The sequence below is a fragment of the Leuciscus leuciscus genome (assembly GCF_965113295.1).
Source record: "Leuciscus leuciscus genome assembly, chromosome: 22".
NCBI classification, from domain to species: Eukaryota; Metazoa; Chordata; class Actinopteri; order Cypriniformes; family Leuciscidae; genus Leuciscus; species Leuciscus leuciscus.
This window is the reverse complement of record NC_138746.1, coordinates 30,379,602-30,400,336: the sequence shown is the minus strand read 5'-3', so window position 1 is coordinate 30,400,336 and position 20,735 is coordinate 30,379,602. Positions and strand designations below refer to the sequence as shown.

Sequence of the window (20,735 nt, the reverse complement as noted above, 5' to 3'; positions counted from 1 at the left end):
AACATATCCACTTTATGTGTTCATGAAAGCTTTAATGTTATGAAATACATCAGCAAGTATGGAAAAGATGTATGAGAAGATTGTTGCAAGAGTTGGAATGGATGAACATTTAGGAATGTCATAAGGGAAGGGGTTGCACAAATCTGAAATCTGCAGAAAGAAGTGTGCACAGGTATCTGTTTGAGAATAGGCATCGGAGTCACCTACAGATGAGAGAAAAATATTGTCGCAACAATACAGTAAAAAAAAAAAAAAAAAAAAAAAGGCCAAATCACCAATAAAAATAATAATAACTCAAAGTCTGCCGCAGTAAAGGAAATTTCTTTATCACCTGTTGTGATTGCAAATAGACTCTAGACAATTTACTTAAAAAACGAAAAAAAGGCAGGACCTAAGTTAGAGGTGAATCTGGATGTTTTCCAGATATGACAAGTACAGTAATAAGTGTAAATAGGGCCTCAGTCACTGCTGCCCCATTCTACTCAAATACTGGTGTGGCTACATCGGGGTCATTATGACAACAAAGGTGAGGCACATATGATTCTGTAGGCGAAAGAGCTTGACCCAGTTGGCGTTTGTACAGGAATCCTGTTTGGGTACTGCTGAATGCTCACAGTCGAAGCCACCTGTCAATCACTGAACAGGTCTTTGTATGGGGTTTCTAGGATTTAATGAGAAGTTAGGATAGGATTAGGTTACATTTAAGTTGAGCTGAAACTTGACTGCTCGTTTTCTCCACCCCATTGTGCATTGTTGTAACATTTCATTTTGTAAAGTTGTCTAACAAGTTGCCTTAGTTGACAGTCCTCCCACTACTTTTCTTAAAAGTGAAGCCAGCACATTGCATTCTTCATTTTATACTTCATCAATATTTTTATGATATTTAACATTTGAGTTTTAGTGTGAATCATTCCCTAGTTACCCCTACCTTTACAAGTTTGGACCACATAATGTTTGACTCATAAAACGTAGCTGTGGAAGAGATTTCAAAATAGCGGTTGCAAAAGAATTTTGTATGTAAATGGTCTGGCAATATGATAATTTCTTCTTTCCAAATTGTGTTGTCTGAGTAAAACGGAATTTAAAAGGTTTTAGTGTAGGAGAGGTAGTGTGAAGAACACAATGATGTGTGAATCTCATCCGGTCCCAGCGCTCTCATTCCTGGAATTGCAGTGGCGCAGAACTGGAGTCATTCTTTGTGGGGCCGGCAGCAGAACAGGCAGCGTTAGTGCTGTCATATAGCCTTCGGCACTGCCTTCCCCCCAAAAGTCATGAGGCCTCTGATTCTTTTGTCCAGACATGTACTTCAATATAGGGCTGACTAGCCATTGTGCCACACTTAATGCCATTATTTTCTACACAGTCCGTGTTTAAAATTGGGCACAACTTCTTCCCTCTCAGATGATTTGGTGAACTACAGAATACGACAGGGATGAAAGTAATCTAATGTTGATTTTATGATTTATGATTATAGTTACCATTACATGTTTGATGCTCACAGGCCTGCTATCAACGATGATCACTGATCAGATGACAGTGAGAGAGGCTGGAATGTTGTTTTCTCACATTTCCAGTCCTGGCCCTGGTTTCACACAAACTTTAACATTGTAGTTTATAACGACAGACAAAGGATATGATAAGGGGAAAAAATTAAGAATTTTTTTAATCTACTCAGAAATGGCTGGAGGCGTCACTACAATTATAACTTTCTGCATGAAATAATCCACAGTTTGTTCCAATTACCTACAATTGGATCACATGAAAATGACAGAGCGACAGGAAAACAGCTCGCTTTCTCTGGCAGTACCAGTAAATAAACATGCATTCAGCAACATGAAAGACATTCCAATTTATTATTGCTCAAAAAAGAGCAGACAACCCGTGGCGCCAACCATTTTTACATTTCTGTTTGTTCATTTGGAAGCCTTGTTCTTATTATACTTCTCAAAGGGTGAATCAGAATCACAAATGATGATGTCTTCCTTTGCAACGCTATATGTTAGATCACGTAAGTAAAAGCAAATTATATTCACAAGCGCCCTTTCCTTGCCTCATACATGGCTCCAGGGCCGGCCCTGACCAATTTGCTGCCCTAGGCAAGATTTTACCAGGCGCCCCATGCATCACAGCCCATTTCACCCCGTCATTGTGTTCATGATTTAGCATATATATATATATATATATATATATATATATATATATATGTATATATATATATATATATATATATATATATATATATATATATATATACACACACACACACACACACACACACACACGTGTGTACATTACAGCCTAAACACAAATACCAAGAGCATTACATAGCATTCAAGTCAAGTCCCCATTATCTTTTATAGCACGATTTACAATAAAGATTTAATGTGAACTTTGCTATTTTGAATAAACCTGTAAATAAATATCATTACTATGCCATAAAATGTACAGGCCAAAAGTTTGGAAACATTACTATTTTTAATGTTTTTGAAAGAAATTTCTTCTGCTCATCAAGCCTGCATTTATTTGATCAAAAATACAGAAAAAAAAATAATATTGTGATATATTATTACAATTTAAAATAATTGGTTTTCAATTTATTATACTTTAAATTATCATTTATTTCTGTGATGCAAAGCTGAATTTTCAGCATCATTACTCCAGTCTTCAGTGTCACATGTGACATCCGGTCTATCACATGATCCTTTAGAAATCATTCTAATATGATGATTCATTATCAAAGTTGGAAACAGTTCTGCTGCTTAATATTTTTTCATAACCTGTGATACTTTTTTAGGATACTTTGATAAATAAATAGTAAAAAAAAAAATGTTTTAAATGTTTTAAAAATAGAAATCTTTTGTAACAACAATATACACTACTGGTCAGTAATTTGGGGTCAGTTGGTTTTTTTTTTTTGGTTGAAATAAATCAATACTTTTATTCAGCAAGGATGTGTTAAATTGATAAAAAGTGATCGTAAAGATGATTTATATAATTAGAAAATATTTTTATTTTATTTTAAATAAATGCAGTTCTTTTTAACATTTTATTCATCAAATATATTAGGCAGCAGAACTGTGTCCAACACTCATAATAAATCAGAATATTAAAATGATTTCTAAAGGATCATGTGATAGACTGGATGTCACATGTGACACTGAAGACTGGAGTAATGATGCTGAAAATTCAGCTTTGCATCACAGAAATAAATGATAATTTAAAGTATAATAAATTGAAAACCAATTATTTTAAATTGTAATAATATATCACAATATTTATAATTTTTTCTGTATTTTTGATCAAATAAATGCAGGCTTGATGAGCAGAAGAAACTTTTTTCAAAAACATTAAAAATAGTAATGTTTCCAAACTTTTGGCCTGTACTGTATCCCCACAACTGCACAACTGTAGAGTAAAACATTAATAAAAAAGTGATAATAAAAAATGCGTCTTAAAACTGACATGATTGTTACAAAACCACACAGTCTGGGGACTCTGGAGAACTCAGAACAACTGCTAACATTAAGTTTAAGGTAAAAATAACTGCCATGAAATTACAGTATCTTACTCCTATGCCATAAATTGTTCATTCACTACATCACTTTACCTCTGTCTTTATCCCCTTTTATCCTCTTCTCTTCTTTTTGGCACTGTATCTATCGCAGACTATGCTCATTTATAATGTTTCATGTAAATTCGGCCTTCCGTCACAATCAGGAAACTTTCACTGCGTCTAGAACTGGCGCGAGCTGCCAGGCCCGTTTCTACGAGCTGTGTGTTAACAAAAGCAGTGCTGTCTACATTGGATGCGGAGTCGCGCACGCTACACAACAAATTACCAACAACTGATCGCGCGCGCTCTGTTTCTGACGCACTTCAAGCACTCGATGGGCGGGGGACGATTGGTGAGCCGGACTTTTTTTTTTTTTTTTTTTGGTAGTATTTCGAATTAATGGTTTTAAAATAGTATTATATATAAATAAAAAAATAAATAAAAAAATTCACTCGTTCACTCATTCTGGCGCCCCTATGGATGAGTGGCGCCCCTAGCATTTGCCTATACCGCCTATGCCGCGGGCCGGCCCTGCATGGCTCAACCAGTTGCTGTGCTGCAGTGTCAATGATGTTGACTCATTATGGATTGAAGTCGCTGTTTAACAGCGATCCATTGTCACATTGCTTGATTTGCAACCCAAAGCCAAGTTAAAGCCCCTGTCTCTGTTAATCTCTAACAGGTTGTGCCAGATTTGGTACTGGGCTTAGAAGGTTTGAATCTGTTAGCATAGTGAGACAAAGGGCACACTGAGCCATCCACAAAGACTGGATGTGTCCAGGTTTGTGTATTGTGTTGACAAAGCATAATATGAAAATAGTGTTCCACAGAAATGGGAAAGCCGTTATTGCGTGCTTTGAGGCCATTCACAGGGTTCTCTCTCACTCTTTTTCTCTCTGTCTAGGTATAAATATGGTGTAAATATCTTTGTACACTGTACCTCCCATTTTACATGCTCAGCAGGGGCCTCAACGCAGGCTCTGTCTTGTCTTTTTCGTGAACAGCACATTGTTTAGACTCAAAGCTAGCTAGCTCCATACTTCACACTAACGCTAATATAAATCAAGCAAATCTCAGCTCACCATTATTTAAACAGCTGGATCAGCTCAAATCAAGTTCATAACTTTAAGAACTCAGCTGTATCGAAGAAGCTTATTTTCAGTACTTTGGGATTGTCCATGTTGACATTTAGATGTTAACTGTCTAATTATCAAAAATGAGGGTTATCTTACAGCTTTTAAAAAGGGAAGAGGTCTGTAAATATATGTGGTCTGTATTCCACGCAAGGCTTCAGATATCCATTCTCCATCATGCATTCATGGCAGAAAGATGACTAGAATAAATTTCAGTAGGGTTGCACTGCATAGCACTCTAATTACTGTTTCTGTTCCCACACTTCACTTAACTTTATAATTGGCTTGCCTTTTTCGCTGCCATTAATTACACGATTTCATATTCCATTAATGACTCTAAGAAAGAGACACACCTCACTTTTTCACACTAATTAACAGCTGCTTTGCCACTTTTCCACACACATGTGTGAGCAACGCTTCCCTTCTGTACCTCAGACCTTTCTCTCACTAACAAATGTGCTCATTAATTGATTTATTTACAATGTTTCTCATATCATTTCCTGTGATTTATTTTTTATTTTTTATAGCACCCCTACCCTTCAGAAGAACAGAAAAAGCAACTGGCACAAGACACCGGACTCACTATACTACAAGTGAACAACTGGTAAGTCAATTGTACTTTTGTGTTTACATGCAATCAATAGCTTCGCCCCTGGCAAGCAGCTCCTAATGATTTGAATTAATACACTCCCCTCCCCCCGCTTTTACTCGCCCCTCCCATCAGTCTTCCACTTATCGCCTCATCTCCCTGCAAATCAATTCACCCAAAGGGATATTGCCGCCAGGATTTTTCCAGCATTTTTTTCTTTTTTTCTTGTTTGTTCTCTCATTCAAATATGAACCCCTTTGAGAGCTACTCTTGCGCCTCTCTGAACTCCCTCTCGAAACCCGTTTGCCCCGCAATCACTGTGACATGGGACTCGTTGTCTCTGCCTAATCAGCTAGTATTTTCGCCGTTCCCACGTCAAAAGTTCTGTAAAGGTTGACAGAACCTTTTGCACGAGTGCGTTTGTTATCAGAGATGGCTATCAGTACATACTTATTGTTATTAGCCATGTCTAATGAAGGGCCTGAGATAGGGAGTGGAGAGGTGAAACTGAGCACAGGAGGGAACGTTTGATGCAAGAACACAAAGAACAACCTTAGCCACATATTTCATCTCAACAACCTCGCCAGGCCCTCACATGAATTGAGAAACTCTCTCCGCTCTTGTTCTCTGAGTGTCAGAGATTGATATTGCTAAGGATCTGATCACATGCCCTAATCCATTTAACTGAATAAACCGGCCTTGATGTAGGAGCTCAGAACATGGGATGGGTTACTTTACTTTAAAAATGCATTCTAAAACAAATTACTAATCACAAAATAATTACCCCACAAAGGTAATCAGTAGCCGAATCATCCAATATCATTCAATCAAACTACTTTTGGTTAAAAAGTAATTGCAGTGAGTTGGCAACTGTAAAAATGGTTTGAACATGTTTCACTTGAGTGTCATGTCATTTACATGCGATAGTTGCATTTATCGTGGAAACTGGCTTCTTATGAACTTGTGCTAAGTGCTGTGGAATGCAAATCTGAAAGTTTGTATTCAAGTAATTGTTGGTAGGACTATACATTTTTATTTAAATATGTAAATTCTGCTAGCACTTGTTTTTTTTAATAAAATGTATTGCTATATTAAATTGAACTGTAATATATTACACTTTATATCCTGATTACGTAATGTTATTGCATCAGGCTTCTCAAGCTTATTAACAAACAATATCTTGCTATGTACACCAGATGTTAGGAGAGCTAGAGAGATGGGAGATGTATTAAAGCCCATTACACAAAATGTAATTTCTGACATAATCATAATCCTTACCATTGTTCAGTTTGGTACCTTGGAGACAAGACTAAGAATGAGGATTCATTTACAAAAGTGGCCTATCAGTGGGACGCAGGCTGGCGGACACAGGGAATCTTGTTGGGGTTATCAATTTCTGTGACCTCACAACAACCCATGGGAGATCAATTCTTTCAGCCATATTAGTTAGCAGAGAGAACACAGGCAATTACTTCACACTGTCCTGTCCTGCACCAGCACTCTGGCTGCTAGGCTGACTCATTTTGTAGCAGGATTTGGTGTATGTTGGAAGAATTGTCATACTGCCTGCGTTGGTGTGGATGCGGGAGAAAGAGCACTTGTCTAAGCGATGAACCAGAGGTGGTCGATTTAAGCGGCATTAGCCACTAAACCCTGCATGCTGAGATCTTGCTGCCCTCTCCCAGATTGTGTGCATCAATGTTGATGTGTGTTTGGGTATGTGTAGAAGGGCGCAGATGACATGGAAAGTCTGTATGGAAACAGAGAGAGAGAGAGGCTCAGCACATTTGGGGTTAGAGAGTAGGATCTGTCATTTCATAGGCCTGTGGTTGTGCTTAGTAGGAAGCTCACCATTGGGTGTCTCCATGGCAACCCCTGGTGATGTTACCTCCTGACCTGCTGATTTTTAGAGGCAATTTCCCTAGCTGTGATTCTATTTATCAGACTAGTCAAAGCACAGGGCCAACATAGCTTACTCCCAACATACAATATTCGTGCAAGATTTACATAATTAGATTGTAGCATGCCTCTCTATTCAATTACTATGTAAGTCCATTTCATTCAGCTATATCTCAGAGCAACATTATTTTTTTATTTTTATTATTGGACTCAAGGGTGAACATGAGGAAACGTGACACCAAACAAACAGCAAACAGATTGAGCTAAACAAGAGATCAACCGAAAATGGCAGCTTCCTTAAGCCCTGCTCTCATAGACTTGTTAACACACATGTATGTGTCCATTATTGATGAATCCGCAGGCTGAAGATTAAATAAAAAATGCTAACGGCCATGCGGGGTGCTGATCACTCATGAATTATTGGCGATAACATAACGTGAGGGACCGCTGCAAATCTGGGTCCACATATTAACAATCGACCCACGTGCGTGTGTGTTTATTCGACATGAATTGAGAGTGTTTGAAAACTATTCCTCAAATCTGGACAATACGCAGTAGATGTACACTTAGTCACACCCTTATGGACACTCTTACGCACACATGAGCAGAGACGCATGCGTGCCAGTGGTCACGCATGAGCACACAGAGACAGCCTAAGACACAGAGAGCGAACGCGGCATCAAAGAGGGGATGTGGATAGACGGTGTGGGATCTATTTTTGGAGGGTTGATGTCAGAGCTTTGATAGGGATTATGTACAACCGCATAATGATGTGGAGGTACAGTCAGTCGTTCAACATCCAAATGTAAACCTTCGATGGAAGATTAAGAATAAGGAAAGATGAAGAGAGAAAGAAAACTTTTAGCCTTTGACGATAAGAGGAAGCATTCTCAGAACACTCCATAAAGATCCGTGATGTAAAATCAATGGGCGGGTCATCGGGTTTCACATGTTGCCCGTTCTTCCCTTCCTGACGGAATTTAATAATCCCTTTAAAGATGCTGTTTAAACCTTAGGGATGGATTGTTTTGTCAATAAGGCGGCTTTTATGAAAGTCTTAAAAGCATGGAGTGAAGTGTGGCGGGGCTACTTTAGAGAAACAGCGTCCACACACCCTGGATCAGGTTTCTGCGCCTGAGAGAAAAAAGGAGTGAGAGAGAGAACTGGATGACTGGCATGCTTCACTTCTTTGACAGCCAAGCCCGCCCATGTCAAGAGAAGTTGAAACTTGTTCAAGAAAAGCTCTGGATGATTGCTCTATGTGCATTTCGTGTGCAGTATTTGGCAGTGTTCTTATAGCTTAGGGGAAAATGTGACCCCTGACCCAGTAAGTTTCTTCGAGAGGTGATACACAATGTTTTTACCAATACAGAAGCAAAATCTATGTGGTATCTCCTAGACTACAATGAGATTTAAAAGAGGGATTTCACAAATGAGTTCCCTCCTTTCAGTTGTTTCTCATTTGTTTCTATTTTTCTGTCTTCCAAAGAAATTTTGAAGACAAATTGATACTTATAAAACATAATTAGTTACATACGTTATATAACTATACACATAATAAATTCTGCTGAGCTTTCAAAGAGCAACATCTGAGCAATAAAATGTTTCTCTGAGTTCTGGTTCTAGACTTTATGTGTGTAAGCGTTTGCTAGATCTATAATTCTAAATGAAGTGTACATGCACAATTATTTGCTTAAGCTGAAAATTTTTTTATTTCTGTGGTGTCACTGTGCATATATGCATATGTATATATGTATGTGTGTATGTGTGTGTGCATGCAACAGCGGCCCAAAGGACGCGAGTAGGTCTGGGTGAGATGAGCCATAGCCCATGTCCCGGAGCGGCCTTCACACAGTCTTCCTGTCAAGGTGCTTTAGCGTGAATATCCGTGGCCTTTCAACAAAATACCAACACACCCTGGGGTCAAACTGCCAAACAAAAGACATATTTACACCAGCGAGACACAGGCATGTGGCCCAACCTACACCCTCAAAATCCCCCTGCTACATCAGGCAAAGATGGAAACATAGTGAAGAGCTCAGCTCCATGAAGCTGGATGGATATAGGGATTGTTTGCCTTGCTGCACAGTTGGGCTCAGTCTGTTCTCAAGTGTTTGCTAACAATTCTGCCATACTGGAATTTCAGCACTTGCTCAGACCTGATCTCTGTGTTGTGTCAACAGCAGACAAGTTGGAGTGGTTCTCTCTCTCTCTCTCTCTCTCTCTCTCTCTCTCTCTCTCTCTCTCTCTGTGTGTGTGTGTGTGTGTGCGTGCATGTGTGTGCGTTTAGTCATGTGTAGTAATGTGTGTTGGACTGGGTGTGCATATGTGTGTGTGTGTAAACGAGACCAGCGGAGTTAAAATAGTTTCTTTGTCTCGGAGAGAATGTGTCTCTATATGTGGAGATATATGTGCATGGATGCCTCTTTGGCAGTAAGTTGTCGTAGGATATGTGCGTGTGTGTATGCATGCATTCGTACAGAGTCTGTGAACCATACAAGGGTGCACCCCCCCCCCCCCCCCCTTTCTCTCCCTCTGTCTTACATCACAACAGGCCCCAGGCAATGCCTACATTTTTCTTCTTTTCTCTACTTTTTTTATCCTCTCTTTTGTGGGGGAATGTGAACATGACAGACGGAGGGTGGATTGGCACTAGAGCATATTGGTTATGTTTATAAATCTAGGAACAGATTGGACCGCTGATTAGCGAGCCGACCACTGATTAGCTAATGAGCTTTTAGCATTACAGTGATTGCAAGGTCATGCTGAACTTCACCCTTCCAACAACAACCACAAAAATAAGCACACTAGAGCATGTAACACCTCATATATTTATTCTATAGGCAATGTATAATGTATAAAATAGTAAAAATATTGTCCAAGCCATAATGTTTTCTTTAAAATGTGAAGTGTGCAATTTCTGCACAATTAGCTTCACCAAATGAAATTGCAAAAATAATGATTTTTAAACGAGTTCCATGAAAACTCCTGTCTGTCATTGGTCAACAAACATATGCATTTTGTCACTTGCTTTCTATTTTTAACATCTTACATTGTTAACCTATTCTTTGCAACACCTTACATTTCATATTAAATATAATGATGCATAAATCAATGCCACCATGGTACTGTATATATCAGAACACTTGATCTGATACTAACGTGTGCTACTGCAGTACGTTTTTGTAAGGCAAGTTGAAGCAAAAAAAGTGACTAAACTTGTCAGATCACAAATCTTAATTCTTTCATGTATGGCCTCTACTGGTTATTCAAATTAACATACTATCAGTTATTAAAGTAAAAAATTGTGTTTTACTCAGTTGGTTAGTGCGTGGTTAGCAAGGCCAGTCAGATCTTATGTGTAAGGTCTTGTATGTGTGTCAATAGAACTGGCGGTGCCAGCATGAGCTCTACAGCACCCGGCAGAGACCACCACAGTGACAGCTAGGCGGAGGACCTATTAAACCTGCCGCCGTGATGTCATTTCCTCTCTTATGTGCCATGTGCTGCCACACACAGGCCTGCAGTTGACGTCCCAACACTGTGCGGTTGTTTGTTTGCATGTTTGCCCAGACAGAGAGGGAGTACTCTCTGGCCCAAGCGTTTGCCTGAGGCATCAGGCTGCATGAAGAGCCTTCAGAGATAGGCAACAACATGGAATGGAGAGCGTTCCAATGTTGTGTTTGTGAAGTGGGCATGTGATGGTGCCCTCCATCACTGATGTATTATTGCTCTCTTTCTCTTGCTCTCTCTGGACTGGGTGGAGAATCAGAGGAGAGCAGGCAGGCCGCGTTCATGCCAAGAATGACCTCATAGTCCCCGACTCCAGAGGAGTGGGGAACCGTCTCTGAAGCATATCCAGCACCTCGCAGCAGTTGCGCTCCGCTTTGTTTTTCAGCGGTCGTTTGAATGCCGCAACAGAGGTTGATCACAGCAATGGTCTCCTCTTGCCTCAAGCTGGAGGTTTTCTGGACTGAAGTCTTCATGCATGTTCCTGGCTGAATTGTTCTCTCGAGCAAGTCGTAGTGATCACTGCTGCGGCCCTCTCTCTTTCTCACAGACCGACTATGTGTTTATAAAGTGTGTTCCTCAGCCCCCAGGCGGCGGCCCCACTCTTTAAAAGCGGCTTTAGAGGGGACTTCACAGCTCTGTTAATGGAAAGGTTTCGACTTTGTTTGGTGAGAGGAGCTTGTGGGGGTGAGTTTGCTGAAGTAATAGCCAGCCTCTGTTGGAGGGGGGCTGATGCAGCAGGGATTAGACCAGCCCCTACTTGAGAGCCTCCTTTACATCTCCTCTGTTTTCTTTGAGCAGGCTGTTTTTCTCTGCTAGAGTGGGCCAGGTAATCCCGGTAATGTCTGTGGAAATTAGAAGCAAGGAATTGCTAGCCACGTACACACTACAAAGTTTTGGGAGTGACGACTACATTAAAATGTGAGAGTGAATCCCCCAAAATATTGTTCTGTATGTGTACGGAATACCGGAGTCACTCTAGAAATTCCAGTGGTTGACTTGATGATAACTATGGCAAATCTCACAGTTGTATGCAATAAACCTGGAAGCCAACAGGTTTGGTATTAGCTGGTGTAAGCAGCTAAAGCAAAATTTGCAAATAAGTCCAGACACATGCCTATGTTTCTGTGATTTTCTAGCACCACACCTCAAATGATCTGTCAGTGTCTAAAAGAGAATGATGTCACTACATTAACAAGTCGTTTGCATAAGCACTCTGAAGAAAGAGTGGCATCCATCTTTAGCAATAGTGTGTACATGGCCCCTGCTTCTCAAGACCCAGCAGAGTGGGTTCTTCTTTTGGGATTCCACCAACCAGGGCAGTCTAAGAAGCAGCGGAGGGGTCGAGGGGGAGACCTGTGTTATTAAGAACATGAAGAGAAGTGAGAAAGCCAGAAACATGCAGTGCGAGGGGAGGAAGAGGGGTGTGATGTGGCTGAATGGAATTGTCTGAGGTGAGAGATGCAAACGGGTGTTGGAAGTTGGTCCTTTATGTATGCCCCATTGCCTCTAGCCTGTCTCCAGCAATGGAACAGGTTAACACCACTCCTCCAGGCCTGGCTTGCAGTGCACTGATTAAAAGGAGTGTGTAAATGTATGTATGTGTGTGTGTGAGCGAGAGCGGGTGGATTGGGGTGGGGGGAGGAAGAGTGTAAATGGAATTTGTGCAGCAAACAGCTGGACTAGTTTATTTAAACACTGGCAGGCCAAAGCGACTGACCCCAGATTGACTCGGAGAGAGGAGGAGCCGAGGTGGACTTTTATGACTTTTAGGTCGAGATGAGATGCTCGTATTTATAAAAATTGCCTTGAGGCATGCCAACATGTGAATTACTAATTACTTAAGTAAATGGATCTCTGGAGCAGACACTGATAATAAAGTTGGTTTCACCAGAGGGGTCTTATTGCTTGATTAGCTAGTTGAATTAAAACAGCTACTTCAAAAATGTAGTTTGCCAATGTACAAGTTACACATTATTTGAAATCGTTACGCAGTTGAGCTATCATTTTGAAAAAAGTAGCTCAGTACAGTAGAAGCTAACAACTATTTAATTTATAATTATAATTTAATTAGTATATTTTTTTAATGAAGAATGAAGAAACATCACAATTAGGGTGACAGCATTAAACTTGAACAGATAAATGTATAGCTACAAAGCTAGAAAGCACATTCATTTGAACTTTTTTCCCCCATTTATGATTTTTCTTTACATTTAAATACAAAAAAAAAAAAAGAACTAAAATTTCAAGCAGGGTCTCAATTCCTTTTTTTTTTTTTGGAACAAATCAATGAATATAACACTATGTATAAATATTACTTAATTTGATGTGTGTGTGCAATACAGTGTGGAAAAAAAAAACAGCAATGTAGTGTTATGTCACAAAGTAACTTGGAACTGTAAAAGCTACAATGTTTTAAAAACAGCTGAGCTTCTGTCACACTTCTGAAAATGTAGTTTGTAGCTATATTTATAGCTCGTTCCTCCCAAAAACAGAGTTAGCACAATAGCTAAATTGATAATGCACTCTTACTTCATTTTACTTTTAATTATCCTAAAACCATTAACATATTTTATGTATTTTCTTTTTAATGCATATTTTTCCTGGAGATTCCTGTAGAGCCACAGATGCAGATCCGAATCATCAGATCATTCTATTCCATCGGTATTACTGATATGCCTGTTTGTGGGTTTTTAATATACATGTAAATGTAGCTGAGTGTGTTGAAATGTGATTTCATGAGTGAATTCGGTCCTCCGTAGTCATGCATGCGCCCCCTCAAACAGTTTACATCTGAGAGAAAAGGAACGAGCAGACGAAGGGGGCATTTCTGAGAAAAATGACACACTTCATATGCATTTAGATAGACATACTGAAATATAACCTTTTGTATCTTCAATCCGGATCTTTCCAGCAACACTTATTAAATTATTCCCTAATTGGTCACGCAACAAAGGCAGCTGATGAAAAAGACAATTTCTTGCTTTTAATTGGCCATTTCACGTGCCGTTCGTGCTACACCTGTGCGTTTGTAATGAGAGTGGGATATTAGCGGAGGCCCTGGCAGACCCGACAGAGATCAGATCGACTGTCAGTGAAGTCTGGAATGAGCAATAGTGCTCCAACACATTACGAAACACACACACACACACTAACAGAATGAGAAGAACCAAACTGCCCTCTATCAAGGTTCATTTGGCTTATAAACACTCTCATTTCAATCTTTTTTTCTTGTCCTTTTAGTGAAGCTCTGTATTTTTAACCCTCCTCTTTTTATCCTTCTTTGGAGGTGCCACTAGTGGCGTTTTGCTTTAAAATAGCCCCCCATTGTCCCGAGCTAGACTGAATAGTTGGCTTCATTGTGTGCCTATGGGAAGTAGAAACTGAACAGGCCATAAACGCAGTCCTATAGCGCGGAGAGGTCGCGCAAAGGTGAACTTTTACTCCTAATGGAGGCTCCAGCTTTAGCCTGGCCCGTATGGCTCTCTGCTCCTTTTGATTGCCTTCTTAACCGTCAGCGCCAGGGCGTCCGCCTGGCTCACAGAACAGAGCATGACCATTCTTTCTCTTTTTCCTCACACTCCTACACCCCCACCCTCACCCCCACCACCTCTCCATCCCCCTGCCTGGTATTGTGTAGCACTTGTCCTTTGTTCCAGCTTTTGGCGCATCTGGCCTTAGATATAAGGAGGAACGAGAGAGGAAGCTTAAGATACCTTTAAAAAAAAAAAAAGAAAGAACAGCCATTTCCACAATTTGAAAGAAAGCGAGTGGAAAAAAGGCAGAGGGAGAGCGAGTGAGGAAAATCCAAACGGCAGAGGTCAGCAGATAGACAACAGTACACCCCCCCACCCCCCCTTGACCCCAGCCTGAGATGAAGGCAGTAAAAGGAATGCCTAGTCTGAGACTCCCCCTGCTCTCCAGCCCACTGCTGGTGATAAAACTCCAGACATTCTCTCATTTGATGGTGCACTGCCATGTCAGTACATTCCTCCCCAATCTTTTTTTTTTTTTTTTTTTAAACCTTTAAGGTGATGCCGTAGAGTGATATTGGTGATAAATATATGAGAAAGTTGTGTTCTCTGGTAAAATACATTTAAAAAAAAAAAAAAAAAAAAAAAAAATACAACAGAGGCAATTCCCTACATACAGTAATATAACCATTGGTAAACATGAAGAGTACCTAAAAGTCACCTTAACCAAAATTGAAATTGAATTAAATTTTTGAATAAAAAAACAAAAATCAGAATAATATAGTTCATTATTCAAACTGTAGGCGATTTCTGGGTTAACATAAGTTTGAATGATCCATTTTATAATTAAGAAGCAAGAAGCTTAGCAGATGCCTATGTGAAAATGTCTTTGTCCGTTAGTTCTGCTCTGTCTCTTTATTTCTCCCTTTCTCTCTTTCTCTCGCTCTATCCCTCCACCCCAAGCTCTCCTCCCTTGCTTTTCTCAGCCTGAAAAGAGGAGTGGAGCTATTGTTTCCTTAAAAGTCTACTAATTCCCCCCTCAAAGGATGAAATGGAAGTGTCCAACTGTGGTAACAGCAGGAGGACATAAATCAAGTTGGAACCCCTGAGCTTAGTCTCCTGGAGGTGACCAGGGTCACGGGGTCACTAGAGGGGATTTAGGCACAACAAGACCAGAGCACTCTGATGTATGGTGCAAGGAGGTTGTGGGTCAGAAGCTACAGGGGCCAGATATGTTTTTGTCATAAATGTTATGCACAATATGCAGAAATGCAGAGCAGCCTGCTTTTTTCAGCGAAGTAAAAAAACAACAACTCCTCATTGAACCCACAGTTTCATTATTCTCCCTCTAGGGAGACACAAGGAAAAAGAAAACATGGCTTGTACTAGTGTTCTTTGACAATGCAACACTTTTTCTGTTAGTAAACATTTCCTAAACATGTTAATTCCTGTGGTGCATATCAACTTCGTTACATCTGGCATCAGGGGTGGAATTGCTCAGTGGTTTAAAATAAAGTTGATAGAAAAAAGGAAAAGGAGTCTCTTGAACTGCATAGATAGATAAAAACACCACTGTCTTCAAAGTACTTTTGTTTCACTTCGCTTAGTAGGCATTATATATTAAGCCAGCGCACGTTTGTACAAGTCATAAGCTTTGTGAACATTTCTGTGTTATGGAACAACTCTCTGACACTCCCACTGGAATACTAGAGGATTAGAGAGAAAAAATCCCCCAATTACCCCTCTGATTAGTTATCTGGGCTGATCTGGACAGCAGCAAGCATGGACATGACTGTGTTTACAGAAAAAGACAGCAAAAACTCCAGTCACTTTTCCATCATATGTTGCATTATCTTGTTTTTTACAGGTTCATTAACGCAAGAAGAAGAATAGTGCAGCCCATGATCGACCAGTCCAACCGAGCAGGCAAGTCCCCCATAGTTTCTGTATTCAAGTCCCGCAGGCGAAAGACCCCTGCAAGCCATGCACCCGGAGGCCCACCTGCCGGTAAATACTTAGCCCAGCCTGGATGTCAACAATGATTGACCACTAAAATCCATCCAATTAACCCAAAGCACTAATCATGCTGACTTGGGCGCTATATAACCCAGTGACAAAGATAAGCGAGCAAACACATACGATGGATTAAAGTATTGAAACAGTAACTACAACTGTTTCCTCCTTATCCAACTCATTATCCTCCAAAAGTTAAGTGGAGAGCAGTTCGGCCAAGTAAAGAGGATATTCATCAGTATTTTTTTTATTCTGTATTGGCTGTGTTTGCCTCCTAGTTCAGTTCTTCCTGTTAGTGAACAGTGCCCCTGGTGCATGGCTTGATGTGGACTGCTGTAAAGTTTATTACCTGTAATAGGGTTCAGGGGGCAGGGTTGCATTAGGGACTCAGTAAAGTTCAAAGGCATTCATTGGGGTTGAGCTGTTGTTTTTGACCAAATAACCCCCCAGCACACACACTTTCAATAGCGTGAACTCATGGTAAGTACAGCTCAATTAGGTTGTGTGGGGAAAAATATATCACTTTGGTTTTCCTTATATTTATTATTGAACAGTTTCACAAAAGTGCTGTCTAAAAATGTTTTCTGCATCTATAGGATATATGCTTAGTTCTTTGATCCTAGTACTTAAGCTTCATTGAGCATGTTCTGTCAAGTGTTTTATCTCTCACAAAACCCAAAGAAACTGTGCGAAATGCCTCAGTCTGCATGTGGGATAACAGATGATGTTTCTCCTGTGACTGAAACTTAATTAAAAGCACTAATTGACCACTGTTCATTTCCCCCCACATTCCCTCACCATACCCTCCTGCAGTAAGTCAAGGAGCTCCCTACAACCCAGATGGTCAACCCATGGGAGGCTTCGTGATGGACGGCCAGCAGCACATGGGAATCAGACCACCTGGTAAGACCTTGGCGTGTCGTCTTCTCCTCTGACATCTCCCACCTTCCCACAAGCCCCCCATCACTACCTCCTTCTCAGACTGACTCTGAGACCCTTGGCTAGCACAGGTGTGGTCCAATGCATTATACCCCTTTGTCCCTTCATGTTTCCTTTCTTAGACCTTTTCTTTCTAATAACCATCTTCACATAATTTGCTCTCCTCTCTGAATCTAAGTCTGTTCCACCCTGTGCAACTGGTCACTGTTGCTAATCACTCATTCCCTCCCACCTCACCAGTTAAACTGCTGGATTTGTCCAAAGCCAGGCTTCCTTCCAACCTTTGAATGCATTATTTACTTGTATTTTTTTATTTATTTTTATTTACTTATATTGTCTTATTTGTACTAGATGGTGTTCTTCTCTTTTCTTTTAATAAACGGGGATTGTGCTTTTGTTTCTTGACCTCCTGTCTCTGAGCTGTTGTCTGTTTATTTTCTCATCTTTCGGCATCTTCTTCTTCGATTGTTTTCTCTCCTTCTAGGGCCTATGAGTGGGATGGGCATGAATATGGGCATGGAGGGACAATGGCACTACATGTAACCTTCTAGTTAACCAATCGCAAAGCAATGGGGGAAGTAAGTACAAAAGCAGGGTCACCAAGCATCCACATTGTTTTCAGCAATTCATTTGATTTGCTTTTATGAAATGGGAGAGAAATGTCTCTTTCCTTGGGACAACACACTGCTTTTTCCTGCTTACCAATACTAATATTTCTTGTTCTTTTGGGTGACTAGCTTCAATCAGGAGTTTGTGTGCTTGTGTGTGTGTGATCTTTGTCATATTTTCTTACTTATGAAACATTTTGGCCATGTTACTAAACTGTGAATAGAGTCATATAGAAAGGGGAAATGAGTGTGGGCGAGAGAGAGAGCAGAGAGGAGGAATAGCTGTGTGGGGAAAGAGGCGAATGGAGGGTGGGGGGATTGAGATTGGGGTTTTGGTCGGAGAAAGGGAGGGGTGTGTTACCATAGCAACAGACTGATTGGCAAAATGTAAGCAGTCTGCAGCAGTGCAAGGAGAGAAAAGTGCATGTCCCCAAAGTGTCATAAATCTGTCTCCCTACAGTTGATGCATGAGTTACATTTATACACCAACCTGCGAGGCAACGCACAAAGAATCGCTCTCTCACCCCACAGACAAATACATAGCCACACATTTGGAAATTATGTCAGTCTTGCCTGGAATGTTTTAGGTGGAGCTGCTTCTATCGACCCTGACTTGGTCCACTATTTTCTTGTCTGTCTTTCCTAATAGGATTACTAATGGCAAAGGCAGGGGAGATGAAGGAGTGCAAAATGGAGGTGTGCACAGCAGGGTACACAGCTTAGTCCAGCCTAATTGACTATATCCAAATTAAATATGCCATCACAAGCGGTGTGACAAATGGATTTGACTTATTCAGTATACAAAAATAGCGATCATTAATGCAGCCAAGCACAGAATGCCTCTGTTGTCAAAGATACTCTCTACATGACTGTCTTTAACCGAGAGACATAGGCTGATAACACAAGCTCTGTGCTTTAAACGTCACGTCCACGCTTTGTGTGCATATCTAAACACTGAGAGTGTTTCCCGGTGTCCAAATGGCTGCTTACAGCAGCTGCCGTAGTTCCCAGAAGACATGTGAGAAACCTGCTTTAAACAGCCTCAATTTGCTTGCCGAATTCTGTAATTGGGCCGCGTGTGGAATCTTAGATGAGATGGGTTGAGGGGAAAAAGAGAGCGAGCGAGAGGGGGAAATGAGGAAAGAAAGGAGGCAGAGTGTGACAGAAATATGTCGCCATGGTGAAGAATGCCTGGTCTTTATTGCTTCATCACTGAAAATTCCTAGCTTGTCTAATTTAAATATTGTTACTATAGTTTCTAGGTCAATTAAATGTAAGTGATGTGTTTTATACTTCGCGACCAATTAAATTAATAGGTTATTACAAAAAACGTTATCTTATTTGATTAAGAGACCAAGGCTTCATTATATTTTATAAGCAATTTTCATTAGTTGAGGAATTCTCCTCAAGGCAAGATTAAGCAGTTATTTGCTGGGAAGTCCAAAGACCTGAAATTAAGGTGTTTCAAGCAGTCACACTGCAACATTACTTAAAACCAAAGCCAATTAAACCTACTTAGCAAAGCGTTATGCTTTCTGCCCATGACGATTATAGAGCTTATAGCTCTCCGAAACAATACACCTGTCAGCGTGGATAAAGCCTGGCTACTCAAGCAGAAGAGGGCGAGCCTTTGATAAACGAGGGAACGACTGTTTTATGACCATTTCCCCCTGTACCATTCTTTGTGTTTCTTCAACAAAATTAGCCAAGGGTGGCCAAAAAAAAAAATCATTTTAATTTCAAGACAATAGTGAACGCAGTGCATTAATTATGGGCATATGGACAAAAATGTTGCCCTCCCCATCCAAAGCTGGTATGCTTTGGTGAGCTGGAAGCTCTGCTGGAGACTCCTTTGTCTGAAATTTCATTCCTCCCATTCATTAAGCAGAAGTTTGTTAACCTTTTGCAGGGTCAAGGTACCCATTTTTCTGCTCTGAACTTTTACTTTTAGGGGGGAATGGGTCTTCAGGGGTTTGGCTCCTGTATTGTCTATGTCAAACATCCCCTGTTGATTTGGTCCCATGGCACCTCTGAAAATAGACAGGCAAGGAACTCAATGTATTGATTGACTTATTAAGTGAAAAACCACATTTGCAACGTGTGCCCTTTTCACGTCCGAGTATTGCTTTTCTGATAGAGTGGATGTTTTCCTTCCTCACTAAACAACGTGTACAAGGATTGAAATCAAATACAGCTGATGACCCCTCAAAAGCTTGGGTCAGGCCTTTAGTAGTAAATAACTGCAGGGGCATACAGATTACCACTCCACTTGCTAGTGCAAAACACCAACCATTATATATGTCATTCTAAAGCTGAAACCTAAAGACCTATAATCAGAATAATAACAAAAGGGCTGTTTTAACTTGAGGTTGATTTGTTGCTTTGTATTGCCGCTGTCACAGGGTTAGTGGCCTTTCTGCTCGTGGCGCGTGCACGCACCCAGGTGAGGCCTCTCAAGTGACGGCCTTTGTAAATTTTCACCTTTCGTCTCTAATTTAAGCACAATGGTGCCGTTTCTCTGAGGGGCTCTCAGAGCGAGCCACAGACCTTTGCTCATTGTGTTTAAAGTGAGATAAGTGAGGGGAGAACGTAGAATAAAGGCATGGCTTATTTTACCTCATTTGTCATTGTTGTGGGTTCCTCTGGCATAAAGACTTGGCCCGTGCTTAGGACAAACGGCAGTTCATTTCCACCTATGTGCTATTTAGTGTTAGACTTTACATTCGTATTATTTCAATAATACAACCAACATGTAATGACAATTTTAAGATACAGTAAAATGATTGGTGATTGTCCTCTAATTAAATAAAGGTCAATGCCTATAATATAGGCACATCATAGTCACTATTATCCAGTGGGGAGCCACTCATATAGATTTCATCATAGCGTTGTTCTCTGAGATGAATATAAAATTAGTAAATTAAGCCTAACAACAGCTACATATCAGCTTTCTGGTTGACCTTAGTGAAGGACAACCTTCCAGTTGACTGGTCGGGTATGACCGTGGCAGATTCCTGA

General features: G+C 40.5%; 1 protein-coding gene across 4 annotated transcripts in view; it reads left to right on the top strand.

The window, feature by feature from the left end:
• Window positions 1–20,735, top strand: part of meis1b (Meis homeobox 1 b) — a 66,038-nt gene that overhangs the window by 43,767 nt on the left and 1,536 nt on the right. Inside the window, exons 9-12 of one of the 4 annotated variants that reach the window (XR_014201756.1) lie at window positions 5,214–5,290; window positions 16,025–16,083; window positions 16,984–17,180; window positions 17,594–17,687. Coding sequence is in view for 2 of the 4 variants with exons in the window: in XM_082154631.1 (XP_082010757.1) it covers window positions 5,214–5,290; window positions 16,025–16,083; window positions 16,984–17,073; window positions 17,594–17,652 (285 nt within the window). In the remaining 2 variants the exon portion in view is untranslated. Of the gene's footprint in view, window positions 1–5,213; window positions 5,291–16,024; window positions 16,084–16,983; window positions 17,181–17,593; window positions 17,688–20,735 lie in introns of those variants that run through there. The other 3 variants (XM_082154631.1, XR_014201755.1, XM_082154630.1) reach the window with 3 other exon arrangements.